Here is a 20875-nt window from a genome sequence, read left to right as displayed (position 1 = left end):
CGACATGGATCCGATTCCCTCTTCTTTTGTTCTTTTTGGAAGGATACAACCGAAGGATCCGATATCCAACCCGATATTTATCGAGCACGATCTTTCTTGCCCGATCCGAATTCTTATTTGGGTCCAATGCAAGTCCTTAAGTGGAGCGGGACCCACCTGTCTTGCTTCGATGTTGGTGCTTTCTTTTCGCTGCGAACAATCAACATATATCGGTATAACCGACACACTTTTTTGTTGTAGGCTATACAAACTCGGTAACAGTTCTTATCCGAATTCCGGTATAACATAGCCCACCGTTACATTCAACATATATCTGTGCAAATAATGCAAATAGATCACTCGGAGATTGTGACCGTCATTGAATGTATAGCAACCGTTACATTGATACCGCTTCCGTCCAACTATAGCAGCTTCTGCTTCTTCTTCCTCGTCCTATGGTACTCGGTGCGAGGAATGAGGGTGAGGTTGAAAGCTTGCATCCATCAGCCAGGAGAATGACTTTGGTGAGCAAATTCATGCAATATTCTGCACTGAAAGCTTCTCTGTCCCAAATCAAATCAATTTGGTTCCTCCATGCACCAAGATGTTCGTTATTGATGTCGAGCTTAGATCTGCCTATTCGATCAACGCTTTCATGGCTACCACGTTGAGAATGGAGCCCGCTGCACCCAACAAGGGAAAGAAGAGGGACCATGGCCTTAAAGACAAGCTGTGACAGTTGTGCTGCCTTCACTACTTTCTCCCCCTCCCCAACACCACCGCCTCCTCCTCCCCAGCTTTACGCTTCGGTTTCAGAGGAGGAACATTTGGATCAATGGGAAGGACTAGCACACGGCTACCAAGCTTCTGCTTGAACCGCGTCACCACACGCGTCAGAGTCCGGTCTCCGGCGATCGAATCGAGGCCTCTGTCTCCCCAGGCAAGCAAGGTTAGCAGCGTGGACGATGAGCTCGCCGCTGATGGAGCTACGAAAGAGATGGAACACGGTAGAAGGATCATGATCGTGGTGGACCGGAGCTCAGAGGCCAAGGCTGCTCTCCACTGGGCGCTCTCGCACTCTGTCCAGAGCAACGACACCGTCGTCCTCGTCGAAGTCACGAAGCCATCGAAGCACGGTAAGGCTCGGAAATGGTGTTTGTTGGTAGAGCAGTGTGTTTGTGTCGAAGTAATCGGGTCCGCTTGTGAGTGACAGGCGAAAGTACTCAGAGGGAGAGACATCCAAACGGCTATGCGCTTCTCCATGATATGAAGAGAATTTGCCAAGCAAGGATACCTGAGGTAAATATGTTACGGTTTCTTCCGTATCAGAATTGTGTGCTGTGACATTTCATCAAACAGTTAGCTCAAATCAAGTTAGCTGCATGAACAAGAGTAGTATTAAGAACAGCGTTATGACCAGGAAGATGCTGAGACCCCTCTTCGCTGTCAGTCTGAAACAACAGGAGAGAGATCTTGAAACATCAACCTTCAAAGGCAGCAGATGGCTTTGCTTTGAGCCCCACGCTTTGCTTTCAGACAAAGGATCATGTCATGAAGCTGACAAGTCATAAATAATAATGCAGCTATAATTGTCTCAATGATCTCGATCCTCATTAAGCTAAGACTAATAGTACAGTAATCATCCAAGTGGAAGGAAGTAGTCAAACCATCGTCTTCCTCGTTGTTGTTTTTGTTGTCCACAGGTGCAAGTCGAGCTGTCTTTGGTCCCGGGAGAAGAGCGAGGGCCGGCGATCGTCGGAGAAGCCAGCAAACGGGGCGTCGTCCTCCTCGTCATGGGGCAGAGGAATCGATCAGTGACATGGCGTTGGGTGATGATGTGGGCAGGCAGTAAGCCGGGAGGCGACGCGGTGGACTACTGCATCCGAAACGCCACTTGCATGGCTCTGGCCGTGAGGAGGAAGAGCAGGAGAGGCGGCGGCTACTTGATCACCGCCAAGCGCCACCGAGATTTCTGGCTTTTAGCGTAGTGTTGGAACCGATGCTTGTCTGTGTTCGAACGAGGTGTGGCTTGAGTGCGGTGTGTTTTGTTGGTCATCAGAGCATATTAATCTGTATGCCATTTGCATGTGAATTGTAGGTATCATTAATTCTGTTGTTTTTCTCATTTGTTTCACATCTGCTCTTTTTTATTTTTTTTCCCCCTTATTTTTATATATAATAATGAGATTTAAATGATATATGATGCCCATATATAAATCTATTTACTAATCAACTCAAATGCGTTGATAAAAATAATTTTTTTAATATATATGCATAATGTATATTCGACGGTGATTTGGACAGGTGGTCTGCTTTATGATCTGCGCATGCACTTGATTGCCCAGCGTAGAAATGTTGTAAGACATTTACATTTCAACGGTGGGTGATATCTAAAGATCACACAAGGATATAAGATGGAAGGTGTTTGATGCGTGGGGTGCAACTATAGCGTTATCATAGCTCGATTCAATCCGGAGGCGTAACATCGTTCTAGAGACCCCCCGAAGGGGTCATATGAGATAGTAGGAGTGGGACAAAGACTTGATTGGCACGGTCTCATATGGTAAAGTTAGTAGGGTGGTGAGAACAATAGAGTGCTTGCCCCTTTAGGCTTTGGGGTTAGCTTTTATACATGACCGATTGATCGAGGACAATCGATAATTCATCTCGGAGCCCCTCACGTCGTTAAAAGCTCATTTATGTCGATAGTTAGTGAGCACGTTTCCCTTATGGTTGCATTAGGGGAGGATAGTTCTGAGAGCATCATTTGTTAGGGTTGGAGTTTAGCTGTGATAAGTTGGAATGGTCCTTAGTGTCAAACATCCAGAAAGGAGAGCTGGCCAAATCGCTTGGGATTAATGCTTAGTGTGTTCAAGCATTCGAACCCTCTTGAAATCATGATAAATGAGAGTGACAGATCGCTAATGACTAGAGAGAATGGGCCTCGCTACTAGGTATTAATGTTTTCAACAATAGACTCGTCCGACTTTCTTAGAGATTAAGATGGATAGGATCGAAGGATCATACTCCTACCGACGATTACAAGGGAAGAAGCAAGGGCTCTCTCACACATGTCATTTCTCGTATAGTGGTCCATGATAAGTATTGAATCATCTTCTATCATTTTCTCCTACACAAAATTTATTTGATATCGTAGATAATATATTTTATAAAACTTTATCAAAAATTATTATAATTTGAGTAAATTATATTTTCTAAGCCTATAGAAAAAAAGAAAAGAATTTAATCAGCTCAGCACATGAATGAATAAGAAACAAACAAAGCTAGATGACAAAATATTCTGGGAAAGCACTTCCAAGAATTTTATTATGGAAATAAACATAATATTGAAAAAATATATATCATCACATTAATGAACCAAAAACAAAAGTTTAGTTGGAGGATTTTTTTTGTAAAATAATATTAAATATAAAAAAATAAAAATAAAAAAATATTAATCATCGTTTTTATGACAGAACATTTAACCATCATACGGTATATTTTAATTGTACGTGTAGCTCCCCTTTCCCAAAATCCCCAAATCCAACGCCTTCCACATTATTACACCGGAAGGCCTTCCTACCATGTAAACGCGATTAGATTAGCGCATCACTTCCTCTGCGCTCCTCACCGGATCCTTCCTCTTGAAGGCTTTGGATCTTCACCTTGTGGTCGCAGGTCTGAGGTCGCCGATTTGGTCCGGATCGTCGTTCTCTCGGGATCCGACTCCCCGGACCAAGTCGTTTGACTGGTGTTGTCTGGATCGGGTGGACATGCGGCGGAGGGCGCCCGAGTTCCGGCGCCCGGCCAGAAGGCGGCTCTCGTACTGGATATGTTTGCTAATTGGGATCTCGATCGCCGCGGGACTCGTTCTCTTCCTCTTTCAACACCACCACCAGGATCGATTTGAGCCGCTCTTACGGGTATGCTCTTGTTGTTCTGTATGTTTTCTTTGGGCTGCTACTTCTCGTTTTGTTGCGCTGCATCAGTCGAATGTTTAGATCCTATGATCTGGTTTTGTTGGTCACAGAGATTTACGGAGATTGGTTTCTTTGAAAATTTTCGCTTTTATATGACATTCTGAAACCTCGGAAGGATTTTTAGCTGGTTTATCAAATGAAGATATCTAGGATCTGTAAGAACGGAGAAATTGGGTACCAAACTAGGAATTTTCTTTTCGCCCTTTCGTTGCGTATTCTATGTTGTAGATCATTTTCGACGAAGGAGTGAAAGTCATCAAACTGCAGCCCCCGCACTCGAGTCATAGTTTTTTATTAGTTCATGGAAGGTACTTCGTTGGACGAATCACGATGGAAGCCGGTTGCCTAATTTGAGCGGAGGTAGTTACAGGGATTAGGTATGATGTCCCTGTGGCTGTACCATCAGTCCATTGGAACTTTATGAGGTTGCTAATTGCATACCTAGAAGGATTAACGAGTACAAAGTTCTGTAATCTTTTTGTAGCAACTTTTTTTATTAAATAGAGACATTTATTACATGGTGGCTGGGATGAGATAGGAGACCGATGATAAATTTGTACATGATCATGACATTGGATGTTGCTGACAATCAATGACTAAAAATGGTTGGAATGCTTTCGGAACATATTTCTTACTTTGTGAAGCTGATAAGGTGCTCGAGTTATTGGTGCTATTTATAGGCTACTAGTTGTACTATGTGATATGCTCATGAATTTGAGAATGTACTATATGAGTTGATAATTGGACGATCATAGAAGATCCAATTTTTTCGTAAATTCACTCAAAGTTGTTGACTAACCCATTACTGGATGTCATCCCTGGAGTGCATTTTACTCCACTCCCTTTTATCGTAGAGCATTTAATTGAAGATCTATAATGGTTTTTTGAAGATAAAGTTTTACCAATGATATTTGAATTTGTTGATCAAACCATTTCTGTTGATGCTAGAAGTCCTTTCTGAAGTACATAAAACCTTCTCCCTTGATTGTGATCAATGTGGATGTTCCAGAGTAATCTCTTCATACAAGATACATAATGGTTGTGTGGTTCCTACCAGAGTGCATATCTACATTGTAGGACTAACAGGATATTTTAGCTTCTCAGACTAATGACTAAGTTGTTACATCATCTAATCTCACTTTACCTATATTATATAATGGGGCTACAAACAGCAATGACCTATTATCAATTAGTTCTTCATCCCATGTGTTAAGACTTGCCCTTCTCGGTAGCTCAGTTATACTGATTTGTTTTGATGTGTTTCATACAAGGTTCATCGTACTGCTGCATACCGCCCGGTATGGGCAGTACCGGTCTAATAGAGGATCGATACGAGCAGTACATATTGATTTGTTGGTATATCCTATCGTACCGTGTGTCAATATGTTGGTACATACCATACCGACATTCAGTCGGTACATTGGTACAGGCCGGTAAGACGAACCATGGTTTCATATACTCAACTTGGTAGCATTTACTGGTATCTTCATTAAGATGATTTCTGTTCATTCCATATGGTAAGTCTTGCCCCTTTTGGTAGCTCAGTTATGCTAATTTGCTTAGATATGTTTCATATACTCTACTCGGAACCATGGTTTCTTATACTCGACTCATCTTGATCTTCATTTTGCCTTTGATCTCTATCAAACAGCAGTCACTTGTGTTGATTATTTGTTTATTCGGCAAATCATAATCATTAATGTTCTTCCCCACACTTCCCAGAAAAGTATGTATACTTGCTTATATATTTAAAGATTGAACCTTGATTAACAAATCACAGAATTTTCTAAAATATTGTGACAAAACTTTTCAAAATTTTCATTCCATAACAATGTTTCGTGGCTCACAGTAAACCAACATTCTTCCAACAAGAGCTTTCATTTAGGCGTTCTGATGGACTGTTATCTGTCTCAAGCAAGGGTCTCTGTGCAAACTGCCATATAATAAAATTTGGCAAAGAAAGTTGAACCAAGAAATCACTACTAAGATGTTATTAAGTTGTTCCCTTGCTTCTGCTAATAGGATATCTTTCTCCATTTATTAAATTCCTTAGCCAAATAAATCAAAAGATTCATGTTTGGTTCAGGAATAGATCGTGGAAGTTATAACATTGTGGTAAGATAATCTACTTTCATTAAATGAATTATTAGATAATCGAAAACAGAGGATTTTTTAATACTTTTTTTCCAGAGGCTTAAGTTTCCTTTCAATTTGCTTTTCTTTAAGAAATGTATATCTTCATGAAATAATTCATATGGTCTCAATTCTCAAATATGTAAATATCCAATTAAGAATCTTGAATTGCTAACTGTGACCTCTGCCTTTCATGTAATTGTTATCAGGAGTCTATCTTAGATACACTTGCTTTTTTCAAACCCACTGATCTTTCTTGTGCATGACGTTCATCATGGATACCTTCTGGAAAGCTGGAAAATGAATTGTAAGAAATTATGCAAACCACTGGCTATTGCAGCCATAAAATCATTAGAAGCAAGGCTGCAATATGATCTTTAATGTCATTCATTCCTTTATTTCTTTGGCTATACCTATTTTCTTGAGATGTTGCAATTATCTTTCTTAGTATCTCAGTGCTTGACTCATGGAATTTTTTTCTTGTGTCTTCAACAACTTGTTATAAAGTCCTGTCACATCTATCAGATGCAAGGGTCTAACTTGACCAAATGTATATTCTTGTCTTAGAATTCTTGCTGATAATGGCATCCATTCTCAGAATCCATCACTGACATCTGAACACTCTGAAGTGGAATTTTACTCCTTACTGCTACACAGTATTGCTTAAATTCAATTTGCTACACCTTTTGAATCATTAGTTTCTTCAAATTAAGTGAAAAAGGAGAAAAAATTGCTTTGCTATCTGAACAAATTTTGAAACTATTATTTGTATCTATCTATATATACATTTTGAATTCACCAAAAAAGAAAATCTTAGAGAACCATTGAGTTGACTTCTGTAATCATGCCACACATTTGATAAACTGAATCATTATCTTCCCTTTTATCTCACAACTTAGTTGATTCTGACCTGTTATCGAAGAAAGTTGCAATAAATAATAGAAATTATTTTTTGGAACTTCATGTCCAATTTGTGGATTGGATTCTAAAATATGGAACAAGAAAAAGCTTATTTTGCTAGCTATAATCAAGTTTATTGTATATTTGCTTGTAGTAATTTCTTGGTTTAGTTGTGTTCGATCTGATTTTCTTAAATCTTTCTTTAAAATGGAACTTTAGAAATAATGTCCTTGCAACTTGAATTTGGATGTAAGTTTTCTTAGTTGAGTGAGCAGTCTGCCAAAGATCATTGTCACATATCGTTGTGTGATCATTACATGTTGTGTGATCATCCTTGTGTTTTGAAAAACATGAAGGTTTTATGCTTGTAAGCTTCTCAGGGTTTCTTTGTTTGCTTCATCCAGGAAAAGGTTGTAGCTGATGAGGAAATCACTCGTGAATCTCTAAACCTCACCCAGGAGCTGTTAAGTAGTAGTTCCTACGCCAGGCAACTTGCTGATCAGATGACACTGGCCAAGGCTTATGTAGTCATAGCCAAGGAGCATCACAACCTTCAGCTTGCATGGGAGCTTAGCTCACATATAAGGAATGGTCAACGTTTGCTCTCTCAAGCAGCTGTGAGAGGGAAATCAATCACCCTAGAAGAAGCACATCCTGTCGTGAGTAGACTAGCACAGCTTATATACAAGGCCCAAGATTTCCATTATGACATTAGCACTACAATAACAACACTAAAGAGCCACACACTTGCTCTTGAAGAGCGTGCAAATGCAGCAACTTCACAGAGTGCAGAGTTTGGCCAACTGGCTGCAGAAACAATGCCCAAAAGCCTCCACTGTTTTAACATAAAACTCACAGAGGAGTGGTTTAGAAATTCGTCTCTTATGAAACTGTCAGAAGAGCGAAGGAACTTGCCTCGACTTGTTGACAACAATCTATACCATTTCTGTATATTCTCTGATAATGTGATGGCAACTTCTGTTGTCGTGAATTCCACAGCTTCTAATGCTGATCATCCCCAACAGCTTGTGTTTCATGTGGTCACAGATGAGGTCAACTACAGGGCTATGACTACTTGGTTTCTCAGGAATGATTTTAGTGGATGTACAGTCGAGGTTCGAAGCATAGAAGAGTTAAATTTGTTGAACACCTCTTTCTCTCCACTGGTCAAACAGCTAATGCTTGCTGAAACTAGAGCTTATCACTTTGCTGGTAGTTCACAAGATCAGAATGCGGAATCAAGGTTGAAGGACACTAATTTTGCTTCTTTACTAAATCACTTGCGGTTCTACATCCCACAGATACAGCCGCTGTTGGAAAAGGTGGTGTTTCTGGATGATGATGTTGTGGTACAGAAGGATCTAACCCCTCTGTTCTCAGTGGAGTTGCATGGGAATGTTGTTGGAGCTGTAGAGACTTGCCTAGAAGCATTTCATCGGTTCTACAAATATATCAATTTCTCCAATCCAGTTGTTAGTTCAAAATTTGATCCACAAGCATGTGGATGGGCTTTTGGGATGAATATCTTTGACCTAATAGCATGGAAGAAGGCAAATGTTACTGCAAAATATCACTACTGGCGGGAGCAGAATGCCGACAAGATGATCTGGAAGAGAGGCACTCTTGCTCCTGGCCTTCTGGCATTTTATGGGCTGATGGAACCCCTTGATCAGAGGTGGCATGTGCTCGGGTTGGGTTATGACCCGGAAATTGATGACAGGTTGATTGAGAGTGCGGCTGTTGTGCACTTCAATGGGAACATGAAGCCCTGGCTTAAATCATCTATAAGCAGGTACAAGAATCTTTGGGAACAATACATCGACTTCTCACATCCACTTATTAAAGACTGCATAATGCATTGAGATTTTAAACATTGCTTGGTATCCTTTTGTATCATATTGTAGTAGCTTGATGCTTATTTTTCAACTCGTACCATTTGAGGGAAAAGGGCCAGACAAAGTAGGCAGCATCACCAGCAACATATATGGGGGGATTCAACAATTCGTTTTAGCAGATGTAATAATTTTCGTATGCGGTGTAACATTTTACCGGACCTCAAATTTTGGAAATTAAGCCAGATAAATTGGATGGCGATTTGAGAACAGAGATATATGAGAATCAGCTTCTTTCTTAGGCTGTTTAGAAGTTGCGCAGGTACCATGAAGTTGCGTATGGCTTTTTTGACTGGACAACTGTTTACATAGAACTATAAATGTGCTTTCCGTCACAGAAAATTTAAGATCAAAATCTTGATTGAGATTATTGTTGTCATCATCAAGTAAATGTTCTTTTTCTGGAGATGAATCTTTACATCAAGTCTTCCTTGAGAAGATACTCCTTGTTTTACTTCATTACCAGGGTCATTTTCCATTCTGTCGAGCTTGTAGGATTGATGGAGATGATCCCTGCTGCAGCCCCTCATACGGTAGGCTTGTAAATGATAGAAATGATCTCTTTTATGCTTATAACTATAAAGATTGACATATTGTTTTATTAATTTTAAGCATGCATGTCATACTAATGTCAAGAAACAGAGGCATCTACTGGAGCATCGGATTGGCATTTATAGGTTCACTTGCAGGAAAGCGGTAAGATTTTGGTTACAAGTTTTCGTGTATCACATTCTGCTTGAAGATTCAGATCAGCTTCTACAAGTCGTCTTTAGAACTATGTCATCCTTCATCTGTTTGTGCTGTAGAAATGCTTCCAAGATGAGGTTTGAAGGAACCAATCCGTGTGAATCCCCAGCTCTTCAAGAGCAAGACCTGTAGATGCTGCTCCTTGATGGTCATTAATGGTCAGTATATAAAGCTGTATTTATTTCATCTGATCGCTATGGTTTCCAGCTTCTTGTCCCTCGATTGATATCAGCTTGGAATAAGGTTCATGTAATGTCATGTGATGGCCTCTGTTTTGAATGCTGCTGTTGATAAGAATGTGCTGATGCTACCTGTCACCTAATTCCTATATCATGTTGACGTGACGGTTCTGTTTCTTTAATCTATTGGTAGTCCATCAAAGGTGACCTCAGTTTATGCCGACATAAGATACAAAACGACGGTAGTAGAGAAATCCGTCGTTGGATCTCATCCAAATCAGTGCCTGGTTTGAATGGCCTCAGGATGTGATCGACGTGTTCGACCAAATGACCGAAGGCTTATACGGCGAGATTCCATCTACATTAACATGTCCACTGCGTAGTTTTGTCCGGAAGCATGCAGAGCCAGCCGAGAGACAAGCGATCATGTGAACTTTGGATTCAGTGGCGTTGGAATTGTGGCCATGGTTCTCCTATGAACACGGATCATGAACTACAAACTCGACATTCCATCGAGGGGACTTCACTTATCCTCGGACGATGGCTGCAAGAGCTCACTGCTCGCTGGCTCTCTCGCTCCTCTGCATCTTCCTCTGTTCCTCTGCTAGTGGTGGCGCAAGGGAGCAGCTCCCCTCCGCGCTCGTCGTCGGAACCGTCTTCTGTGACACCTGCTTCCGCCAGGAATTGGCTGAGTCCAGCTACTTCATCTCAGGTTAGCTCTCTCGCAGTACAACCCAACTGCCTGCTCCCTATCTGTGATGTGACATTGTCCTCGCAACAGGTGCTTCGGTGGCGGTCGAGTGCGGAGACGCTGCGAACCAGCTCGGCTACAGGAAGGTGGCGACGACGGACCGGCGCGGAGTGTTTGGAGTTCGCTTGCCGCCGAGAATAAGCAGGAACTTAGGTTTGGTGGAGGCTTGCTCGGTGAAGCTGCTCAGAAGCAATGAACCGTTCTGCGCGGTGGCGGCCTCGGCGACCACCGCCGGCCTGCGTCTCCAGTCGAGGAGGAACGGCGTTCGTGTCTACTCTGCTGGGTTCTTCAGCTTCAAGCCACTGAACCAACCCGAGCTGTGCCATCAGAAACCACAGCTAGACCAGGCTGCGTTCTTCCTGCCATCGCCACCGAGCTTCGGCGGAGTTCCACTACCGGAAAACCCGTTGTTTCCGCCGCCATCCCTTCTGCCACCAAACCCGCTCCAGCCACCACCGTCGGTTCTCCCGCCGTTCCCGCTGCAGCCGCCTCCATCGCCGTCCTTCAACTTACCTCCAGTTCCCCTGCTGACACCGCCGCCACCACCGCCGGCCTTGCCCTTCCCTCCGGTCCCGTTCGTGCCAGCTCCTCGGTTCCCTGGCGTCCCACCTGCCTCCTCTTCGAAGAAGACATCGCCATGAACGGGCCGTTGCGACCAACCCGTATTGCATGTGCTAAGTACGTGAATCCTGTGACGCTCTCCACGTCTGTGCTTCTATACTTGAGTGAAAACTGATGTAGATCCGAGTGATCGTGCTGCAACAAAACCCTAAGGTGTCACCAAAGGATCCTGAAATGCTACTCGGCACTATAATTTGGCCAACAAGAACTTGCTCTTTATCATTGTTTGTGAACTTTTACGCTGTGACCAGACCAAGGTGTCAGCACGGTTCGATCTAATCCCGGATGTACAAGGTTGTCCACATGAATACTCGGGTGGTGATAGCGAGCGTCGGGTCAAGTCGGGTTCAAACCTCGCCCCCCAGGTGTGATCTTCTCTCTTGATGAGTAGCCTACTTCTTCGTCGTTAGACTCCTGCACACAGATCGAGGTCGGGAGGAAGATTTTTCGACTCGATCCCTCCGAAGCTTAAGTTAGCTTTTGGTGAAATGAGAGAGAGTTGAGTGTTTGAAGTCATCTCCCTCCTGATTAAGGAGGATTAGCTTTTATATCTGCGAGGATGAGTTGGTCATACGGGGTCAATTAACTATCGTCGGCTCCTCGGGTGGCCGACTTTAGCTTCTGTACGAGCTCCGACCGACCTGCACGAATCAGCATCGCATAGCGCTGCCCCAAGCTTTCCGGGACAACTATACTGTGATTATGTCGTTCGTACAGAGGGGACGATAAGTGGCTGCCCGTCGCGTGTATGCTGTGCGCCACATCATACATGAGATTCCACGTCTGCATTATCGTGTCTGCTTGCATGGGTCCACGTGAGCGATGCCAAAATATGCCCTGTCAATCATCAATCGATTCGTATCGGTAATCTATCGAATCCAATATTCATTAGAACTATTCATATAATCATCTCCCATTTGATTTTGACTCGAGTTATTGGTCGATAGAAAAAAATTAAATTATAAAAAGATTTTTTTATAAGATATAGAAATAACTCTCATAATTATTTATTTAGATCTCTGTGCTTATAAATAGATAGTAGGAGATTACATATTTTCATTCGGATGTGTTTGTAGAATAGAAGAAACACAATCATAATATTTGATCGAATATTATTTAATTTTAATTTTTGATATTAAATTTTTTTGCATAATAGTATAATTAAAATTTTTATGTTACATAAATAACATATATAACCCTTACAGAGACTTATCATTTGTATAATAAATGCACTTATAGTGGAAGAGGATAGTATTAGATACAATGAGGGATGAGTATTAACTATGATTTTTTTTTTTATTATAATAATAAAAATTAAGTACCCTTTAGAAATAAAATATATTTTATAATAAGTAAAAATTGAGAATATTTATTTTTTAGAACTAAAATGGTTTAATAATCAGTTTAGACTTTCAATCTCTATTTTTTAAATTATGATTTAAATAAAGATTAGTTAATAATATTTTTTTATAATTATGAATGAAATAGAGATTAATTTACAAGAGACCAACTATTACTAACAATTTCGATTTGATGCATACGAGTTGTAGTTCTTGGGTTAGCTTGCTCGATTCGAGTTGAATATTAATATTTATAAATTATAATTTTTTATATATAATTTTATTATGAGTATCAAGACTTTTCGATTAAAAATAATATGTATTACTTCTTAGCGAGGGCATGTACTGCAGAATATTCACCCGGCACCTCATGAATCATGGCTGCGGCAGCTTCAAAAGCATTTGTCCAACTCCAGCTGTTACGCGTCTAATTATTTGGTCTAAATTGATTTATTTGTCTTCGTCTTCCCATCACACTCTCTTATCAACTCCATTAATTATGATTTATGATGCTATAAACTGTGTGCTAATCCTGTACTTTACTATTTTATGAATGTAAAAGATATATTATCTTCTCATTTTTCTTTCTTTTTATTACATCTTTTAATCATCATAAAACATACCGGTAGTTGCGATGATAAACTAAACTATTGCGATCGTGGCTAATAAATTAGGCTTAGGATAAATTATCAACTAAGAAAAGACATATTTTTGGATCTATTATACTATAAATTTTGACCTCACGTGACATGATAGAGTACGACTGCATGATCTCCAATTTGCCTGATTCAATTCGAAATCATACGTATTATAATATGTATGGTGGAGTAGAATAGTCTTACATCTCTCTGGGCTGCCGGTGCTCTCTTCTTTTATATCACCGTCAGAAGTCAATGCTTCTCCTAAGTGCATCTCCACATCTCACATCCCCACTTCTTGGAGCCAACGATCTTATCCCCTCACGGCTTCCTCGCTTAAACAAATGTTGCTCTATCTACAGGACTTCTTTACTCGATGCTTAGCATGCGGTAATCCAACGAGTTGAGTCAGTGGCTGCCTTGGCATCGACGTGCACGACGATTGGCTGTGGCCAGGTGTTCCGCGTTGGTGCTGCAGTCAGGATATGCTTGTTTAATGACGGGGAAGTGCGGAGGAAGCTGGTGAGATGCTGTGGGCGCTCGAGGCGACGAGGTGTTTGTCGAAATGACTCAACGTCGTATCGGCGGTGGAGCGCTGCTGCACCAGCCGAAGGACTATATGGACTTTGTAGCTTGCACGTGCTCGGAGTTCGTGTCTCAGAAACTGTATGGACTTGTTGGTTTTCTGTGATGGATTGATTGAGTTCGATCCGTGGTGATTGATGAGCAAGGACAAGACGGTACGAAGATTAGCTGTGTCGAGTGGGGCAGGGTTCAGCTATGCTGGTGGATTTCCGAGTGTGGGGTCGCAACGACGTCCGATCGATAGATTTGGATTACGTGTCTGGGCCGCATGCGACCCACATCATTAATCCATGTCGTCCATTGATGGGGTGGAAGCGGCCGGGTCCCACGAGTGCAACATGTACGACGGCGCTCCCCCCTGTTGGGACCGCTCATCGCGTCCTCCCCGGGCCGTCGTGATCCTATCTGACGGTTGTACGCGGCGGGCCGTCCCGGTCCCACCTGTCCTACCTTATCTTATTCGGGCGTAACCCCACGTTGGGTGCGACGTCCACCCGTACTACTAAGCCAACCGCACCGCGGCGCGCCCCTTCTCAGATGGGATCACCGCCCACGCTCCACCGACCCCCTCCTCCCCATGTCGGATTCCGGCGGCCGCCACTCACCGCTGCCGCCCGTCTCGGCCGCGCTCTTGGACATCGAGCTCGACGTCGACGGCTCCCCGTGGCCGTTCGACCTGAGCTCCTTCGTCGCGAGCCCCTTCTCCCCCTTCTTCCTCTCCTCCTCCTCCTGTCCGCCTCCCCCTTCGTCGCTCTCCTTCCAACTTCCTCCGTCCCCGCTTTGGATCTTGGAAGATAGGGCTCCCGAGATCCCGGGTGCTCTCGCTGAGTGCTCGAGATTCCTCGATGGTGAGATCCCACCCCATCTTGATTTGATTTGTGCCTTCCGATTTGGATCCCGCCTTTTCATTTCTCTTGCTCGTGGTGGTTTTCTGATAGATTTGCACCTCAATATTTTGTCTTTTCCTCCTCTTTTTTTTTTTGGTCTGTTCTGACGAGACATTTGCCGGACAGATTCTTAAGTTTCTATTTTTTTTCCTATTCTTTTGGATGAAACGCCACGAAGAGTTTACTTAATAGTGAAGTGATTCTCTTTTGCAACGTTGAATGGAAAAGATACCTTTTTGGATCATCAGGTGGTGATGGATTTTTCTTTAACTTGGATACTCCAAATAAGATTGTTAGATTTGGTTTATTGGCAAACAAAGATATTTTCCTTTTTCATTTATAGACTGCAACCTCTAAGAAAACCTTAATGACCAATCATTGAATTGTGATTTCTGTGGTTCTTTCATCTGATATATCAAGGAGATAGCATCATATAGTTCCAAAAAAGGTGCCTCTGTAGATTGGTAGATATGTATTACCAGCAAAATTTGTATCTTTAGGATTTTCTATAATTGCATAGCCATATTTTCTCTCGGTTCAACATATTAATCTGTATGTTGTGGTTTGTAACTTTATATCTGTCCATAGCACTACAAAATGAGGTGCTTTGGAGTATGGTCCCATTATTATAACCTGTTGTGGTTTGTTGTAGACATGGGCTAATTGATTGCTGATGTTTAGGTAGTCCTGACACGACGATTGCAAAAGCTTACGTGCTCGATAGCAAGGCAAGACAGGTCCAGATTCCAGTTCCGGAGGAGAATTGTGGCTCTTCCTGTGTGATCAAAGAGAGGATGACACAGGCACTTCGGTACTTTAAGGAGTCAACAGATCAGCAAGCACTGGTTCAGGTCTGGGCGCCTGTAAAGAATGGGAGCCGTTGTGTTCTCACGACTTCAGGACAACCCTTCATTCTTGATCCGCAGAGTACCAAGCTTCTTCAGTATCGAACGGTCTCTCTAATGTATATATTTTCAGTTGATGAAGATGATGATGCAGATATGGGTCTCCCTGGCCGTGTCTTCACAAAAAGAATGCCAGAATGGACTCCAAATGTGCAATACTATAGCAGCAAGGAGTATCAGCGCCTTAACCATGCCCTGCTCCATAATGTACAGGGTACCTTGGCATTGCCAGTTTTTGAACCATCTGGTCACTCCTGCATTGGTGTGGTTGAGATTGTTATGACATCGCAAAAGGTCAATTATGCTTATGAGGTTGATAAAGTTTGCAAAGCTTTAGAGGTTGATATCCTTCCCTTACGTGGTTTCTTTCCATTTTCTCTAGTCGCTTCTAGAGTTTCTGCTGAACTTCTTCCCTGGATTATGTTTTTCATTGGTAATAGGGATAGGTACTCCTGCATGTGTCGAGTCATACAATGTCTTTTGATAAAAGAAGGCATATGCCATTTGATTTTGCTTGCACTGTGTTCAAAGGTTTGGAAATTTTATAGTTAGAACCATACTGCAATCTAGCATGAAGTGTGATCTGATTATATGAAAAATACAATATGTTTGATACAGAAGACTACCACAACTTGGAGCTATGAGTAACCAACATTTTTTTTTGGGAAGTAACATATTCAGGGAAAAAATGTGTTGTATAATTGATTCTCTTCCTTCTCGGGCAATTTTGGTGAAAATTATAAAAATATTGCCACAATGTCTTGAATATTATAGACAGCAGATAGGTAAGAGATCTATCTCTAATCATTGTATTAGCAAAAAACACAAGTCTTATCGAGCTGTCTTTGGCTTAAATTATGACTTCCATGAAACTTGGGCAGGTAGCTAATTTCTTGCTATCTTAATCTTGAACTTTTATTGTTAGCATTTGTACTCCGATAGTTGTCAAGTAGCACAGGTTGAGCAATATTGCTTAATGCCTAGGTAGTAGCCTAGACATCTAGACCATTAGATTGCAAACCAATAATAAACTCAATTCAGAGTCATTTTAACGTTTTATCTTCATAATTTTTTATGATAATGTGAAAATTTTAAACCAATTAGAATGCCTATAATATATTGCAGTAAAATAGTAAACTAATATAAAAGATAATCTTAGGTCTCGCTGTTGTCTTAGATCTTGCCTTGTATTACTCTATATATCACAATCAGACTTTATTTTGTTATTATAAATAAATGCATATATGTACACCAATTTGGAAATACTGATTTTACTTGGTTATTTAATTTTTGGCAAGTACCAATTAGCATGGTCTAGACATACAAGGCCCTGTTTGGTTCGAAGAGCATAACTTGTAATACTTTATTCCTATTTTCATTCATATCCTACGTGCATGACTGGAATAGGATGTCATCTTTCCATTTACCAATGCTATAAAAAATAGTGTAGCAAAAAAGTGGATAATTTTGAAACATACTAAACAAAACGATAGGCTTTTCCCTATACATATTGATGTTTGCCACCTGTACATATGTTATAACCACATAATCTCAAATCACACTGCATTTTCAATCGAAAACTCATGCACATAAAAATGTGCTCACAATTCTTCATTTATATCTGCTTTGGCATGGGCCCATACCTACTCATCTCCTTTCCCATCATATGGATGGATTAACCATATCCTTACCTGCAAACATGATCTACAACATGGTAGTAAAGTGCTTTACACTATTGTCGTTTGGTTAGTGTGTGATAAAAAACTAAGGTAGCAAAAAGTATGGATACTTATCTAAACTTGAATCGTGATTATGGTAGATGACAGGGAAAGAAAATGATACGACTACTTAAATGTTGGGATCAGGTGGACTCCATCCTCCTTGTGGAGTTGCTCTCGAATTTGTACAGCCTGTGGGTAAAATAAACTGTCAAATTCTTGGTAGATTGCATGATTCCTGGTGGATAAGTCTGCTTACGTGCCAGTATCCTACCTCTATCTAATGCGAAAATGCTACCTCAGGCTTTTTACCTTGGAGTGCCTAGGTGCACAGGCAGTCTCCAATCTGCTTGTCTGATTTTCTCTTCAGTTTTTTTTTTTTTCAGCTAACCTAATTTCTGTAGTATCTTTTTGCTATGAACTTGCTCTAGCTGCAGAGCAGTATTCTCTTGTTATGTTACTCAACTGATTCGGATGAACTTTGTTAATATGCAACTTCCTGCAGGCTGTAAACCTGAAAAGTTCTGAGATCTTGGACCATCCAAATGTTGTAGTGAGTTTTTACCACTCTGTCACTGTCAAAAATATTCAGTCAAATTATTGTTTGTTATTTACTTACATGTTCATTAGGTTGATATTTATTAACAAACCAGATAGCCAATGATGGACGCCAAGCCGCTCTAGCTGAAATTCTGGAAATTTTGACTGTGGTCTGCGAAGCAGAAAAGTTGCCGCTTGCACAGACTTGGGTTCCATGTAGGCATCGGACTGTTCTGGCACATGGTGGTGGTCTTAAGAAGATTTGTTCAAGCTTTGATGGAAGTTGCGCTGGACAAGTCTGCATGTCAACAACTGATGTTGCTTTCTATATTATTGATGCTCACCTGTGGGGATTTAGAGAAGCTTGTGTGGAACACCACTTGCAGAAGGGACAAGGGGTGGCTGGCAGAGCATTTGCACTACGAAGGGCATGTTTCTCAAGAGATATTACCGAGTACTGTAAAAGTGACTATCCTCTTGTACACTATGCTCGGATGTTTGATTTAGCTGGTTGTCTTGCCATATGCTTACGAAGTATCCACTCGGGAGATGATGATTACATATTGGAGTTCTTCCTTCCAGCTGAGTGTAAAAGTTCTGCTGAGCAACAAAGTTTACTGAATTCCATTTCAGCTTTGCTGACACAGTGTTTTCAAAGTCTGAAAGTCATAACTGGTGTCGAATTTCAAGAAGGAATATCTCTTCAAATTGTTGACTTGGTTACGGATGATAACTATGAATCGATACCTAAACACTTATCTAGCCCATGTGATGACACACATAAGTCTCAAGAGACTAATATCTATGAAGCTGAAGACAATGATGATTCACGAAACGAGGGCAATGCAACTTCTGATTTGGATAAGCAGCAAGTGGCTACAGACTCGAATGTCAAAAAGAATGGCAAGATACCTTTAGACTCAACTGCATTGACTGACAATACCAGCAGGACACCTGGAAAGCGGAGAGGCAAAGCAGAGAAGATGATCAGTTTGGAGGTACTTCAACAATACTTTTCTGGGAGTCTTAAAGATGCTGCAAAGAGTCTTGGTGGTAAGCTTCCATGCTCGTGATTATGTATGAAATCTTGCTTCTGCATCTCCATTTTCAGTTTTGTGTTTGTCCTGCATGCAGGCAATACACATGGTTTTGTAGTAGCAACGGTAGTGCATTCATGGGTTGCATATTTAAATCCATGATTCATATCGTTTAGGCTTAATTGTTCTGTTCATGATCTGCAATCACTGGGACGTGCATATTGAACTGTGCTTGTATACTTGCATCCATCCATAACCACATGGTTTTTCATTTGTCACAGTTTGTCCAACAACCATGAAGCGCATTTGTCGGCATCATGGAATTTCCAGATGGCCATCTCGGAAGATCAATAAGGTTAATCGCTCTCTTTCCAAGCTGAAGCATGTGATTGAGTCAGTCCAAGGTGCAGGAGCATTGGATTTGGCGTCTCTGGCATGCCCGCTCCCTGTTGCTCTTGATTCTGTTCCATGGCCTGTTAACTTGGATAATCTAAAAGACGTCAAAGACGGTGTCAAGGAGAGAGATCTTTCTCCAGAGAAGTCTCGTGGTAGCGAAGATCAGCGGAACAAGTCTGTTTCTCTTCAGGTGCATGTTGAAGAATGTGTCCATCTTCAGGTGGAGGCTGGCAGGGATTCACATTGTTCGACAGGAAGCTCTTCAGAAGGAAGCATGGATGACACCCCTACTTCCCAAGGTTCGTGCCAGGGAAATCCGGTCAATAATGATATCTTTGTGAGTAACCAACAAGCTTTGTCTGACTTAAGACAAGCACTGGGCATCGGCTCTTCCTCAAAATTCACGTCACAAAATGCTCGTGATCAAATTCCTCTGAACGAAAACTCACTACCTGCCGCCGTTAATGTTGAGCCCCAACTACCGGTCGGATTACTGATCAAAGATTCTGCTAGCTCGAAAGATTTGAAAACCCTTTGTACTTTTGCAGCAGAGGCTTCACAGGATGAACGTGGTATGGCTGTAACTCAAAACACCTTACACCCATGGGAGATGCAAGAAAACAGGATAGTGATCATCAAGGCAAGTTACAAAGAAGATATAATTAGGTTTCGTTTGCCACACAGTGCTGGTGTCTTGGCTGTGAAGGATGAAATCTCGAAGAGGCTGAAACTGGAAGTGGGCACTTTTGATATCAAGTATCTGGATGATGATCATGAGTGGGTCATGCTGACTTGTGATTCAGATTTGGAGGAGTGCATAGAGATCTCAAGACTGTCTGGAGCTCACATAATCAGGTTATCTGTGCATGATATAATGACCCACCATGGAAGCTCTTGTGGGAGTTCAGAGTTTGATCATCACAGTTATGTACCCAGACAGTTTAATATGGGTTAAAGTGTGCACATTTTTGTTCCAGAGGTCTTCTTAAGGTTGCTGTTAGGTAAATGAACTCTAGTTTCAGTGACTGAATACATCTTCAGATGCTGCTAACCTGTTGTTTTGGCCTACATTTTGTTTTGTTGTGAAACTCTTTGTAAGTTGCAGGCACAACTGCAGATTTTTTGACATGGCAACAGCATCTGTTTACAATGTAAAAAAACTCAGCCTATTAGTAATGAAAAAGAAAGATTACAGCAAAGAAACACACTGATAAATCTACAAAATAATTTAAGTACAAACACCAATGTAGATAATTGCATGGATTCAATAGGTTTGTTTTCATTGATTAATTATATATTTTTTTTTATAATTAATTATTTTTAGTATTTTTATTTTTATATTTTTAAAATTTATATTGAAATCTTTATTCTTATGAAAATGAAACATCGAAATCCCAGTTATAAAAAAAAAAAATTTTATAGAAAGATGTTTTGTTGGAACAATGGATTAAACGTTTTATTTTTATAAGTATGAGGATCTTAATATAATTATTGAGATGTTAAAGATAATTAATTATAAAAAATATTATATAATTAGTTTTATTTTCATCAACCTAATAACTTATTATGTATATTGTTATTTTGATTTATTTTAGGTCTTTTTTTAGCAATATTCTTTGGTAACCTTGGGATACTAATTTGTGTGGA

The 20875-nt window shown here is 41.0% G+C and overlaps 4 protein-coding genes across 4 annotated transcripts; all 4 read left to right on the top strand.

Annotated features, from left to right (window-relative positions):
* Positions 1–134: 134 nt before the first annotated feature.
* On the top strand, positions 135–2104 carry LOC135606582 (uncharacterized). The gene is made up of 3 exons (XM_065097619.1): positions 135–1115; positions 1193–1278; positions 1683–2104. Exons 1-3 carry the CDS (start codon positions 815–817, stop codon positions 1965–1967), a joined length of 672 nt encoding a protein of 223 aa, XP_064953691.1. The 5' UTR covers positions 135–814; the 3' UTR covers positions 1968–2104.
* Positions 2105–3500: 1396 nt separating this feature from the next.
* On the top strand, positions 3501–9098 carry LOC135608215 (hexosyltransferase GAUT11-like). Its single transcript, XM_065100846.1, has 2 exons — positions 3501–3902; positions 7397–9098. The coding sequence occupies exons 1-2, from the start codon at positions 3753–3755 to the stop codon at positions 8852–8854; spliced, it is 1608 nt and encodes a 535-aa protein (XP_064956918.1). The 5' UTR covers positions 3501–3752; the 3' UTR covers positions 8855–9098.
* A 152-nt stretch (positions 9099–9250) lies between these two features.
* LOC103978849 (sulfated surface glycoprotein 185) lies at positions 9251–11404 on the top strand. Its single transcript, XM_065100847.1, has 4 exons — positions 9251–9417; positions 9497–9580; positions 9691–10522; positions 10592–11404. The coding sequence occupies exons 3-4, from the start codon at positions 10351–10353 to the stop codon at positions 11200–11202; spliced, it is 783 nt and encodes a 260-aa protein (XP_064956919.1). The 5' UTR covers positions 9251–9417; positions 9497–9580; positions 9691–10350; the 3' UTR covers positions 11203–11404.
* A 2634-nt stretch (positions 11405–14038) lies between these two features.
* On the top strand, positions 14039–20362 carry LOC135608213 (protein NLP3-like). The gene is made up of 5 exons (XM_065100845.1): positions 14039–14593; positions 15314–15876; positions 17761–17808; positions 17909–18848; positions 19114–20362. Exons 1-5 carry the CDS (start codon positions 14323–14325, stop codon positions 20181–20183), a joined length of 2892 nt encoding a protein of 963 aa, XP_064956917.1. The 5' UTR covers positions 14039–14322; the 3' UTR covers positions 20184–20362.
* Positions 20363–20875: the final 513 nt, after the last annotated feature.

Source organism: Musa acuminata, chromosome BXJ2-3, assembly GCF_036884655.1.
Source record: "Musa acuminata AAA Group cultivar baxijiao chromosome BXJ2-3, Cavendish_Baxijiao_AAA, whole genome shotgun sequence".
NCBI lineage: Eukaryota > Viridiplantae > Streptophyta > Magnoliopsida > Zingiberales > Musaceae > Musa > Musa acuminata.
This window is presented reverse-complemented; position numbering and strand designations above follow the sequence as displayed.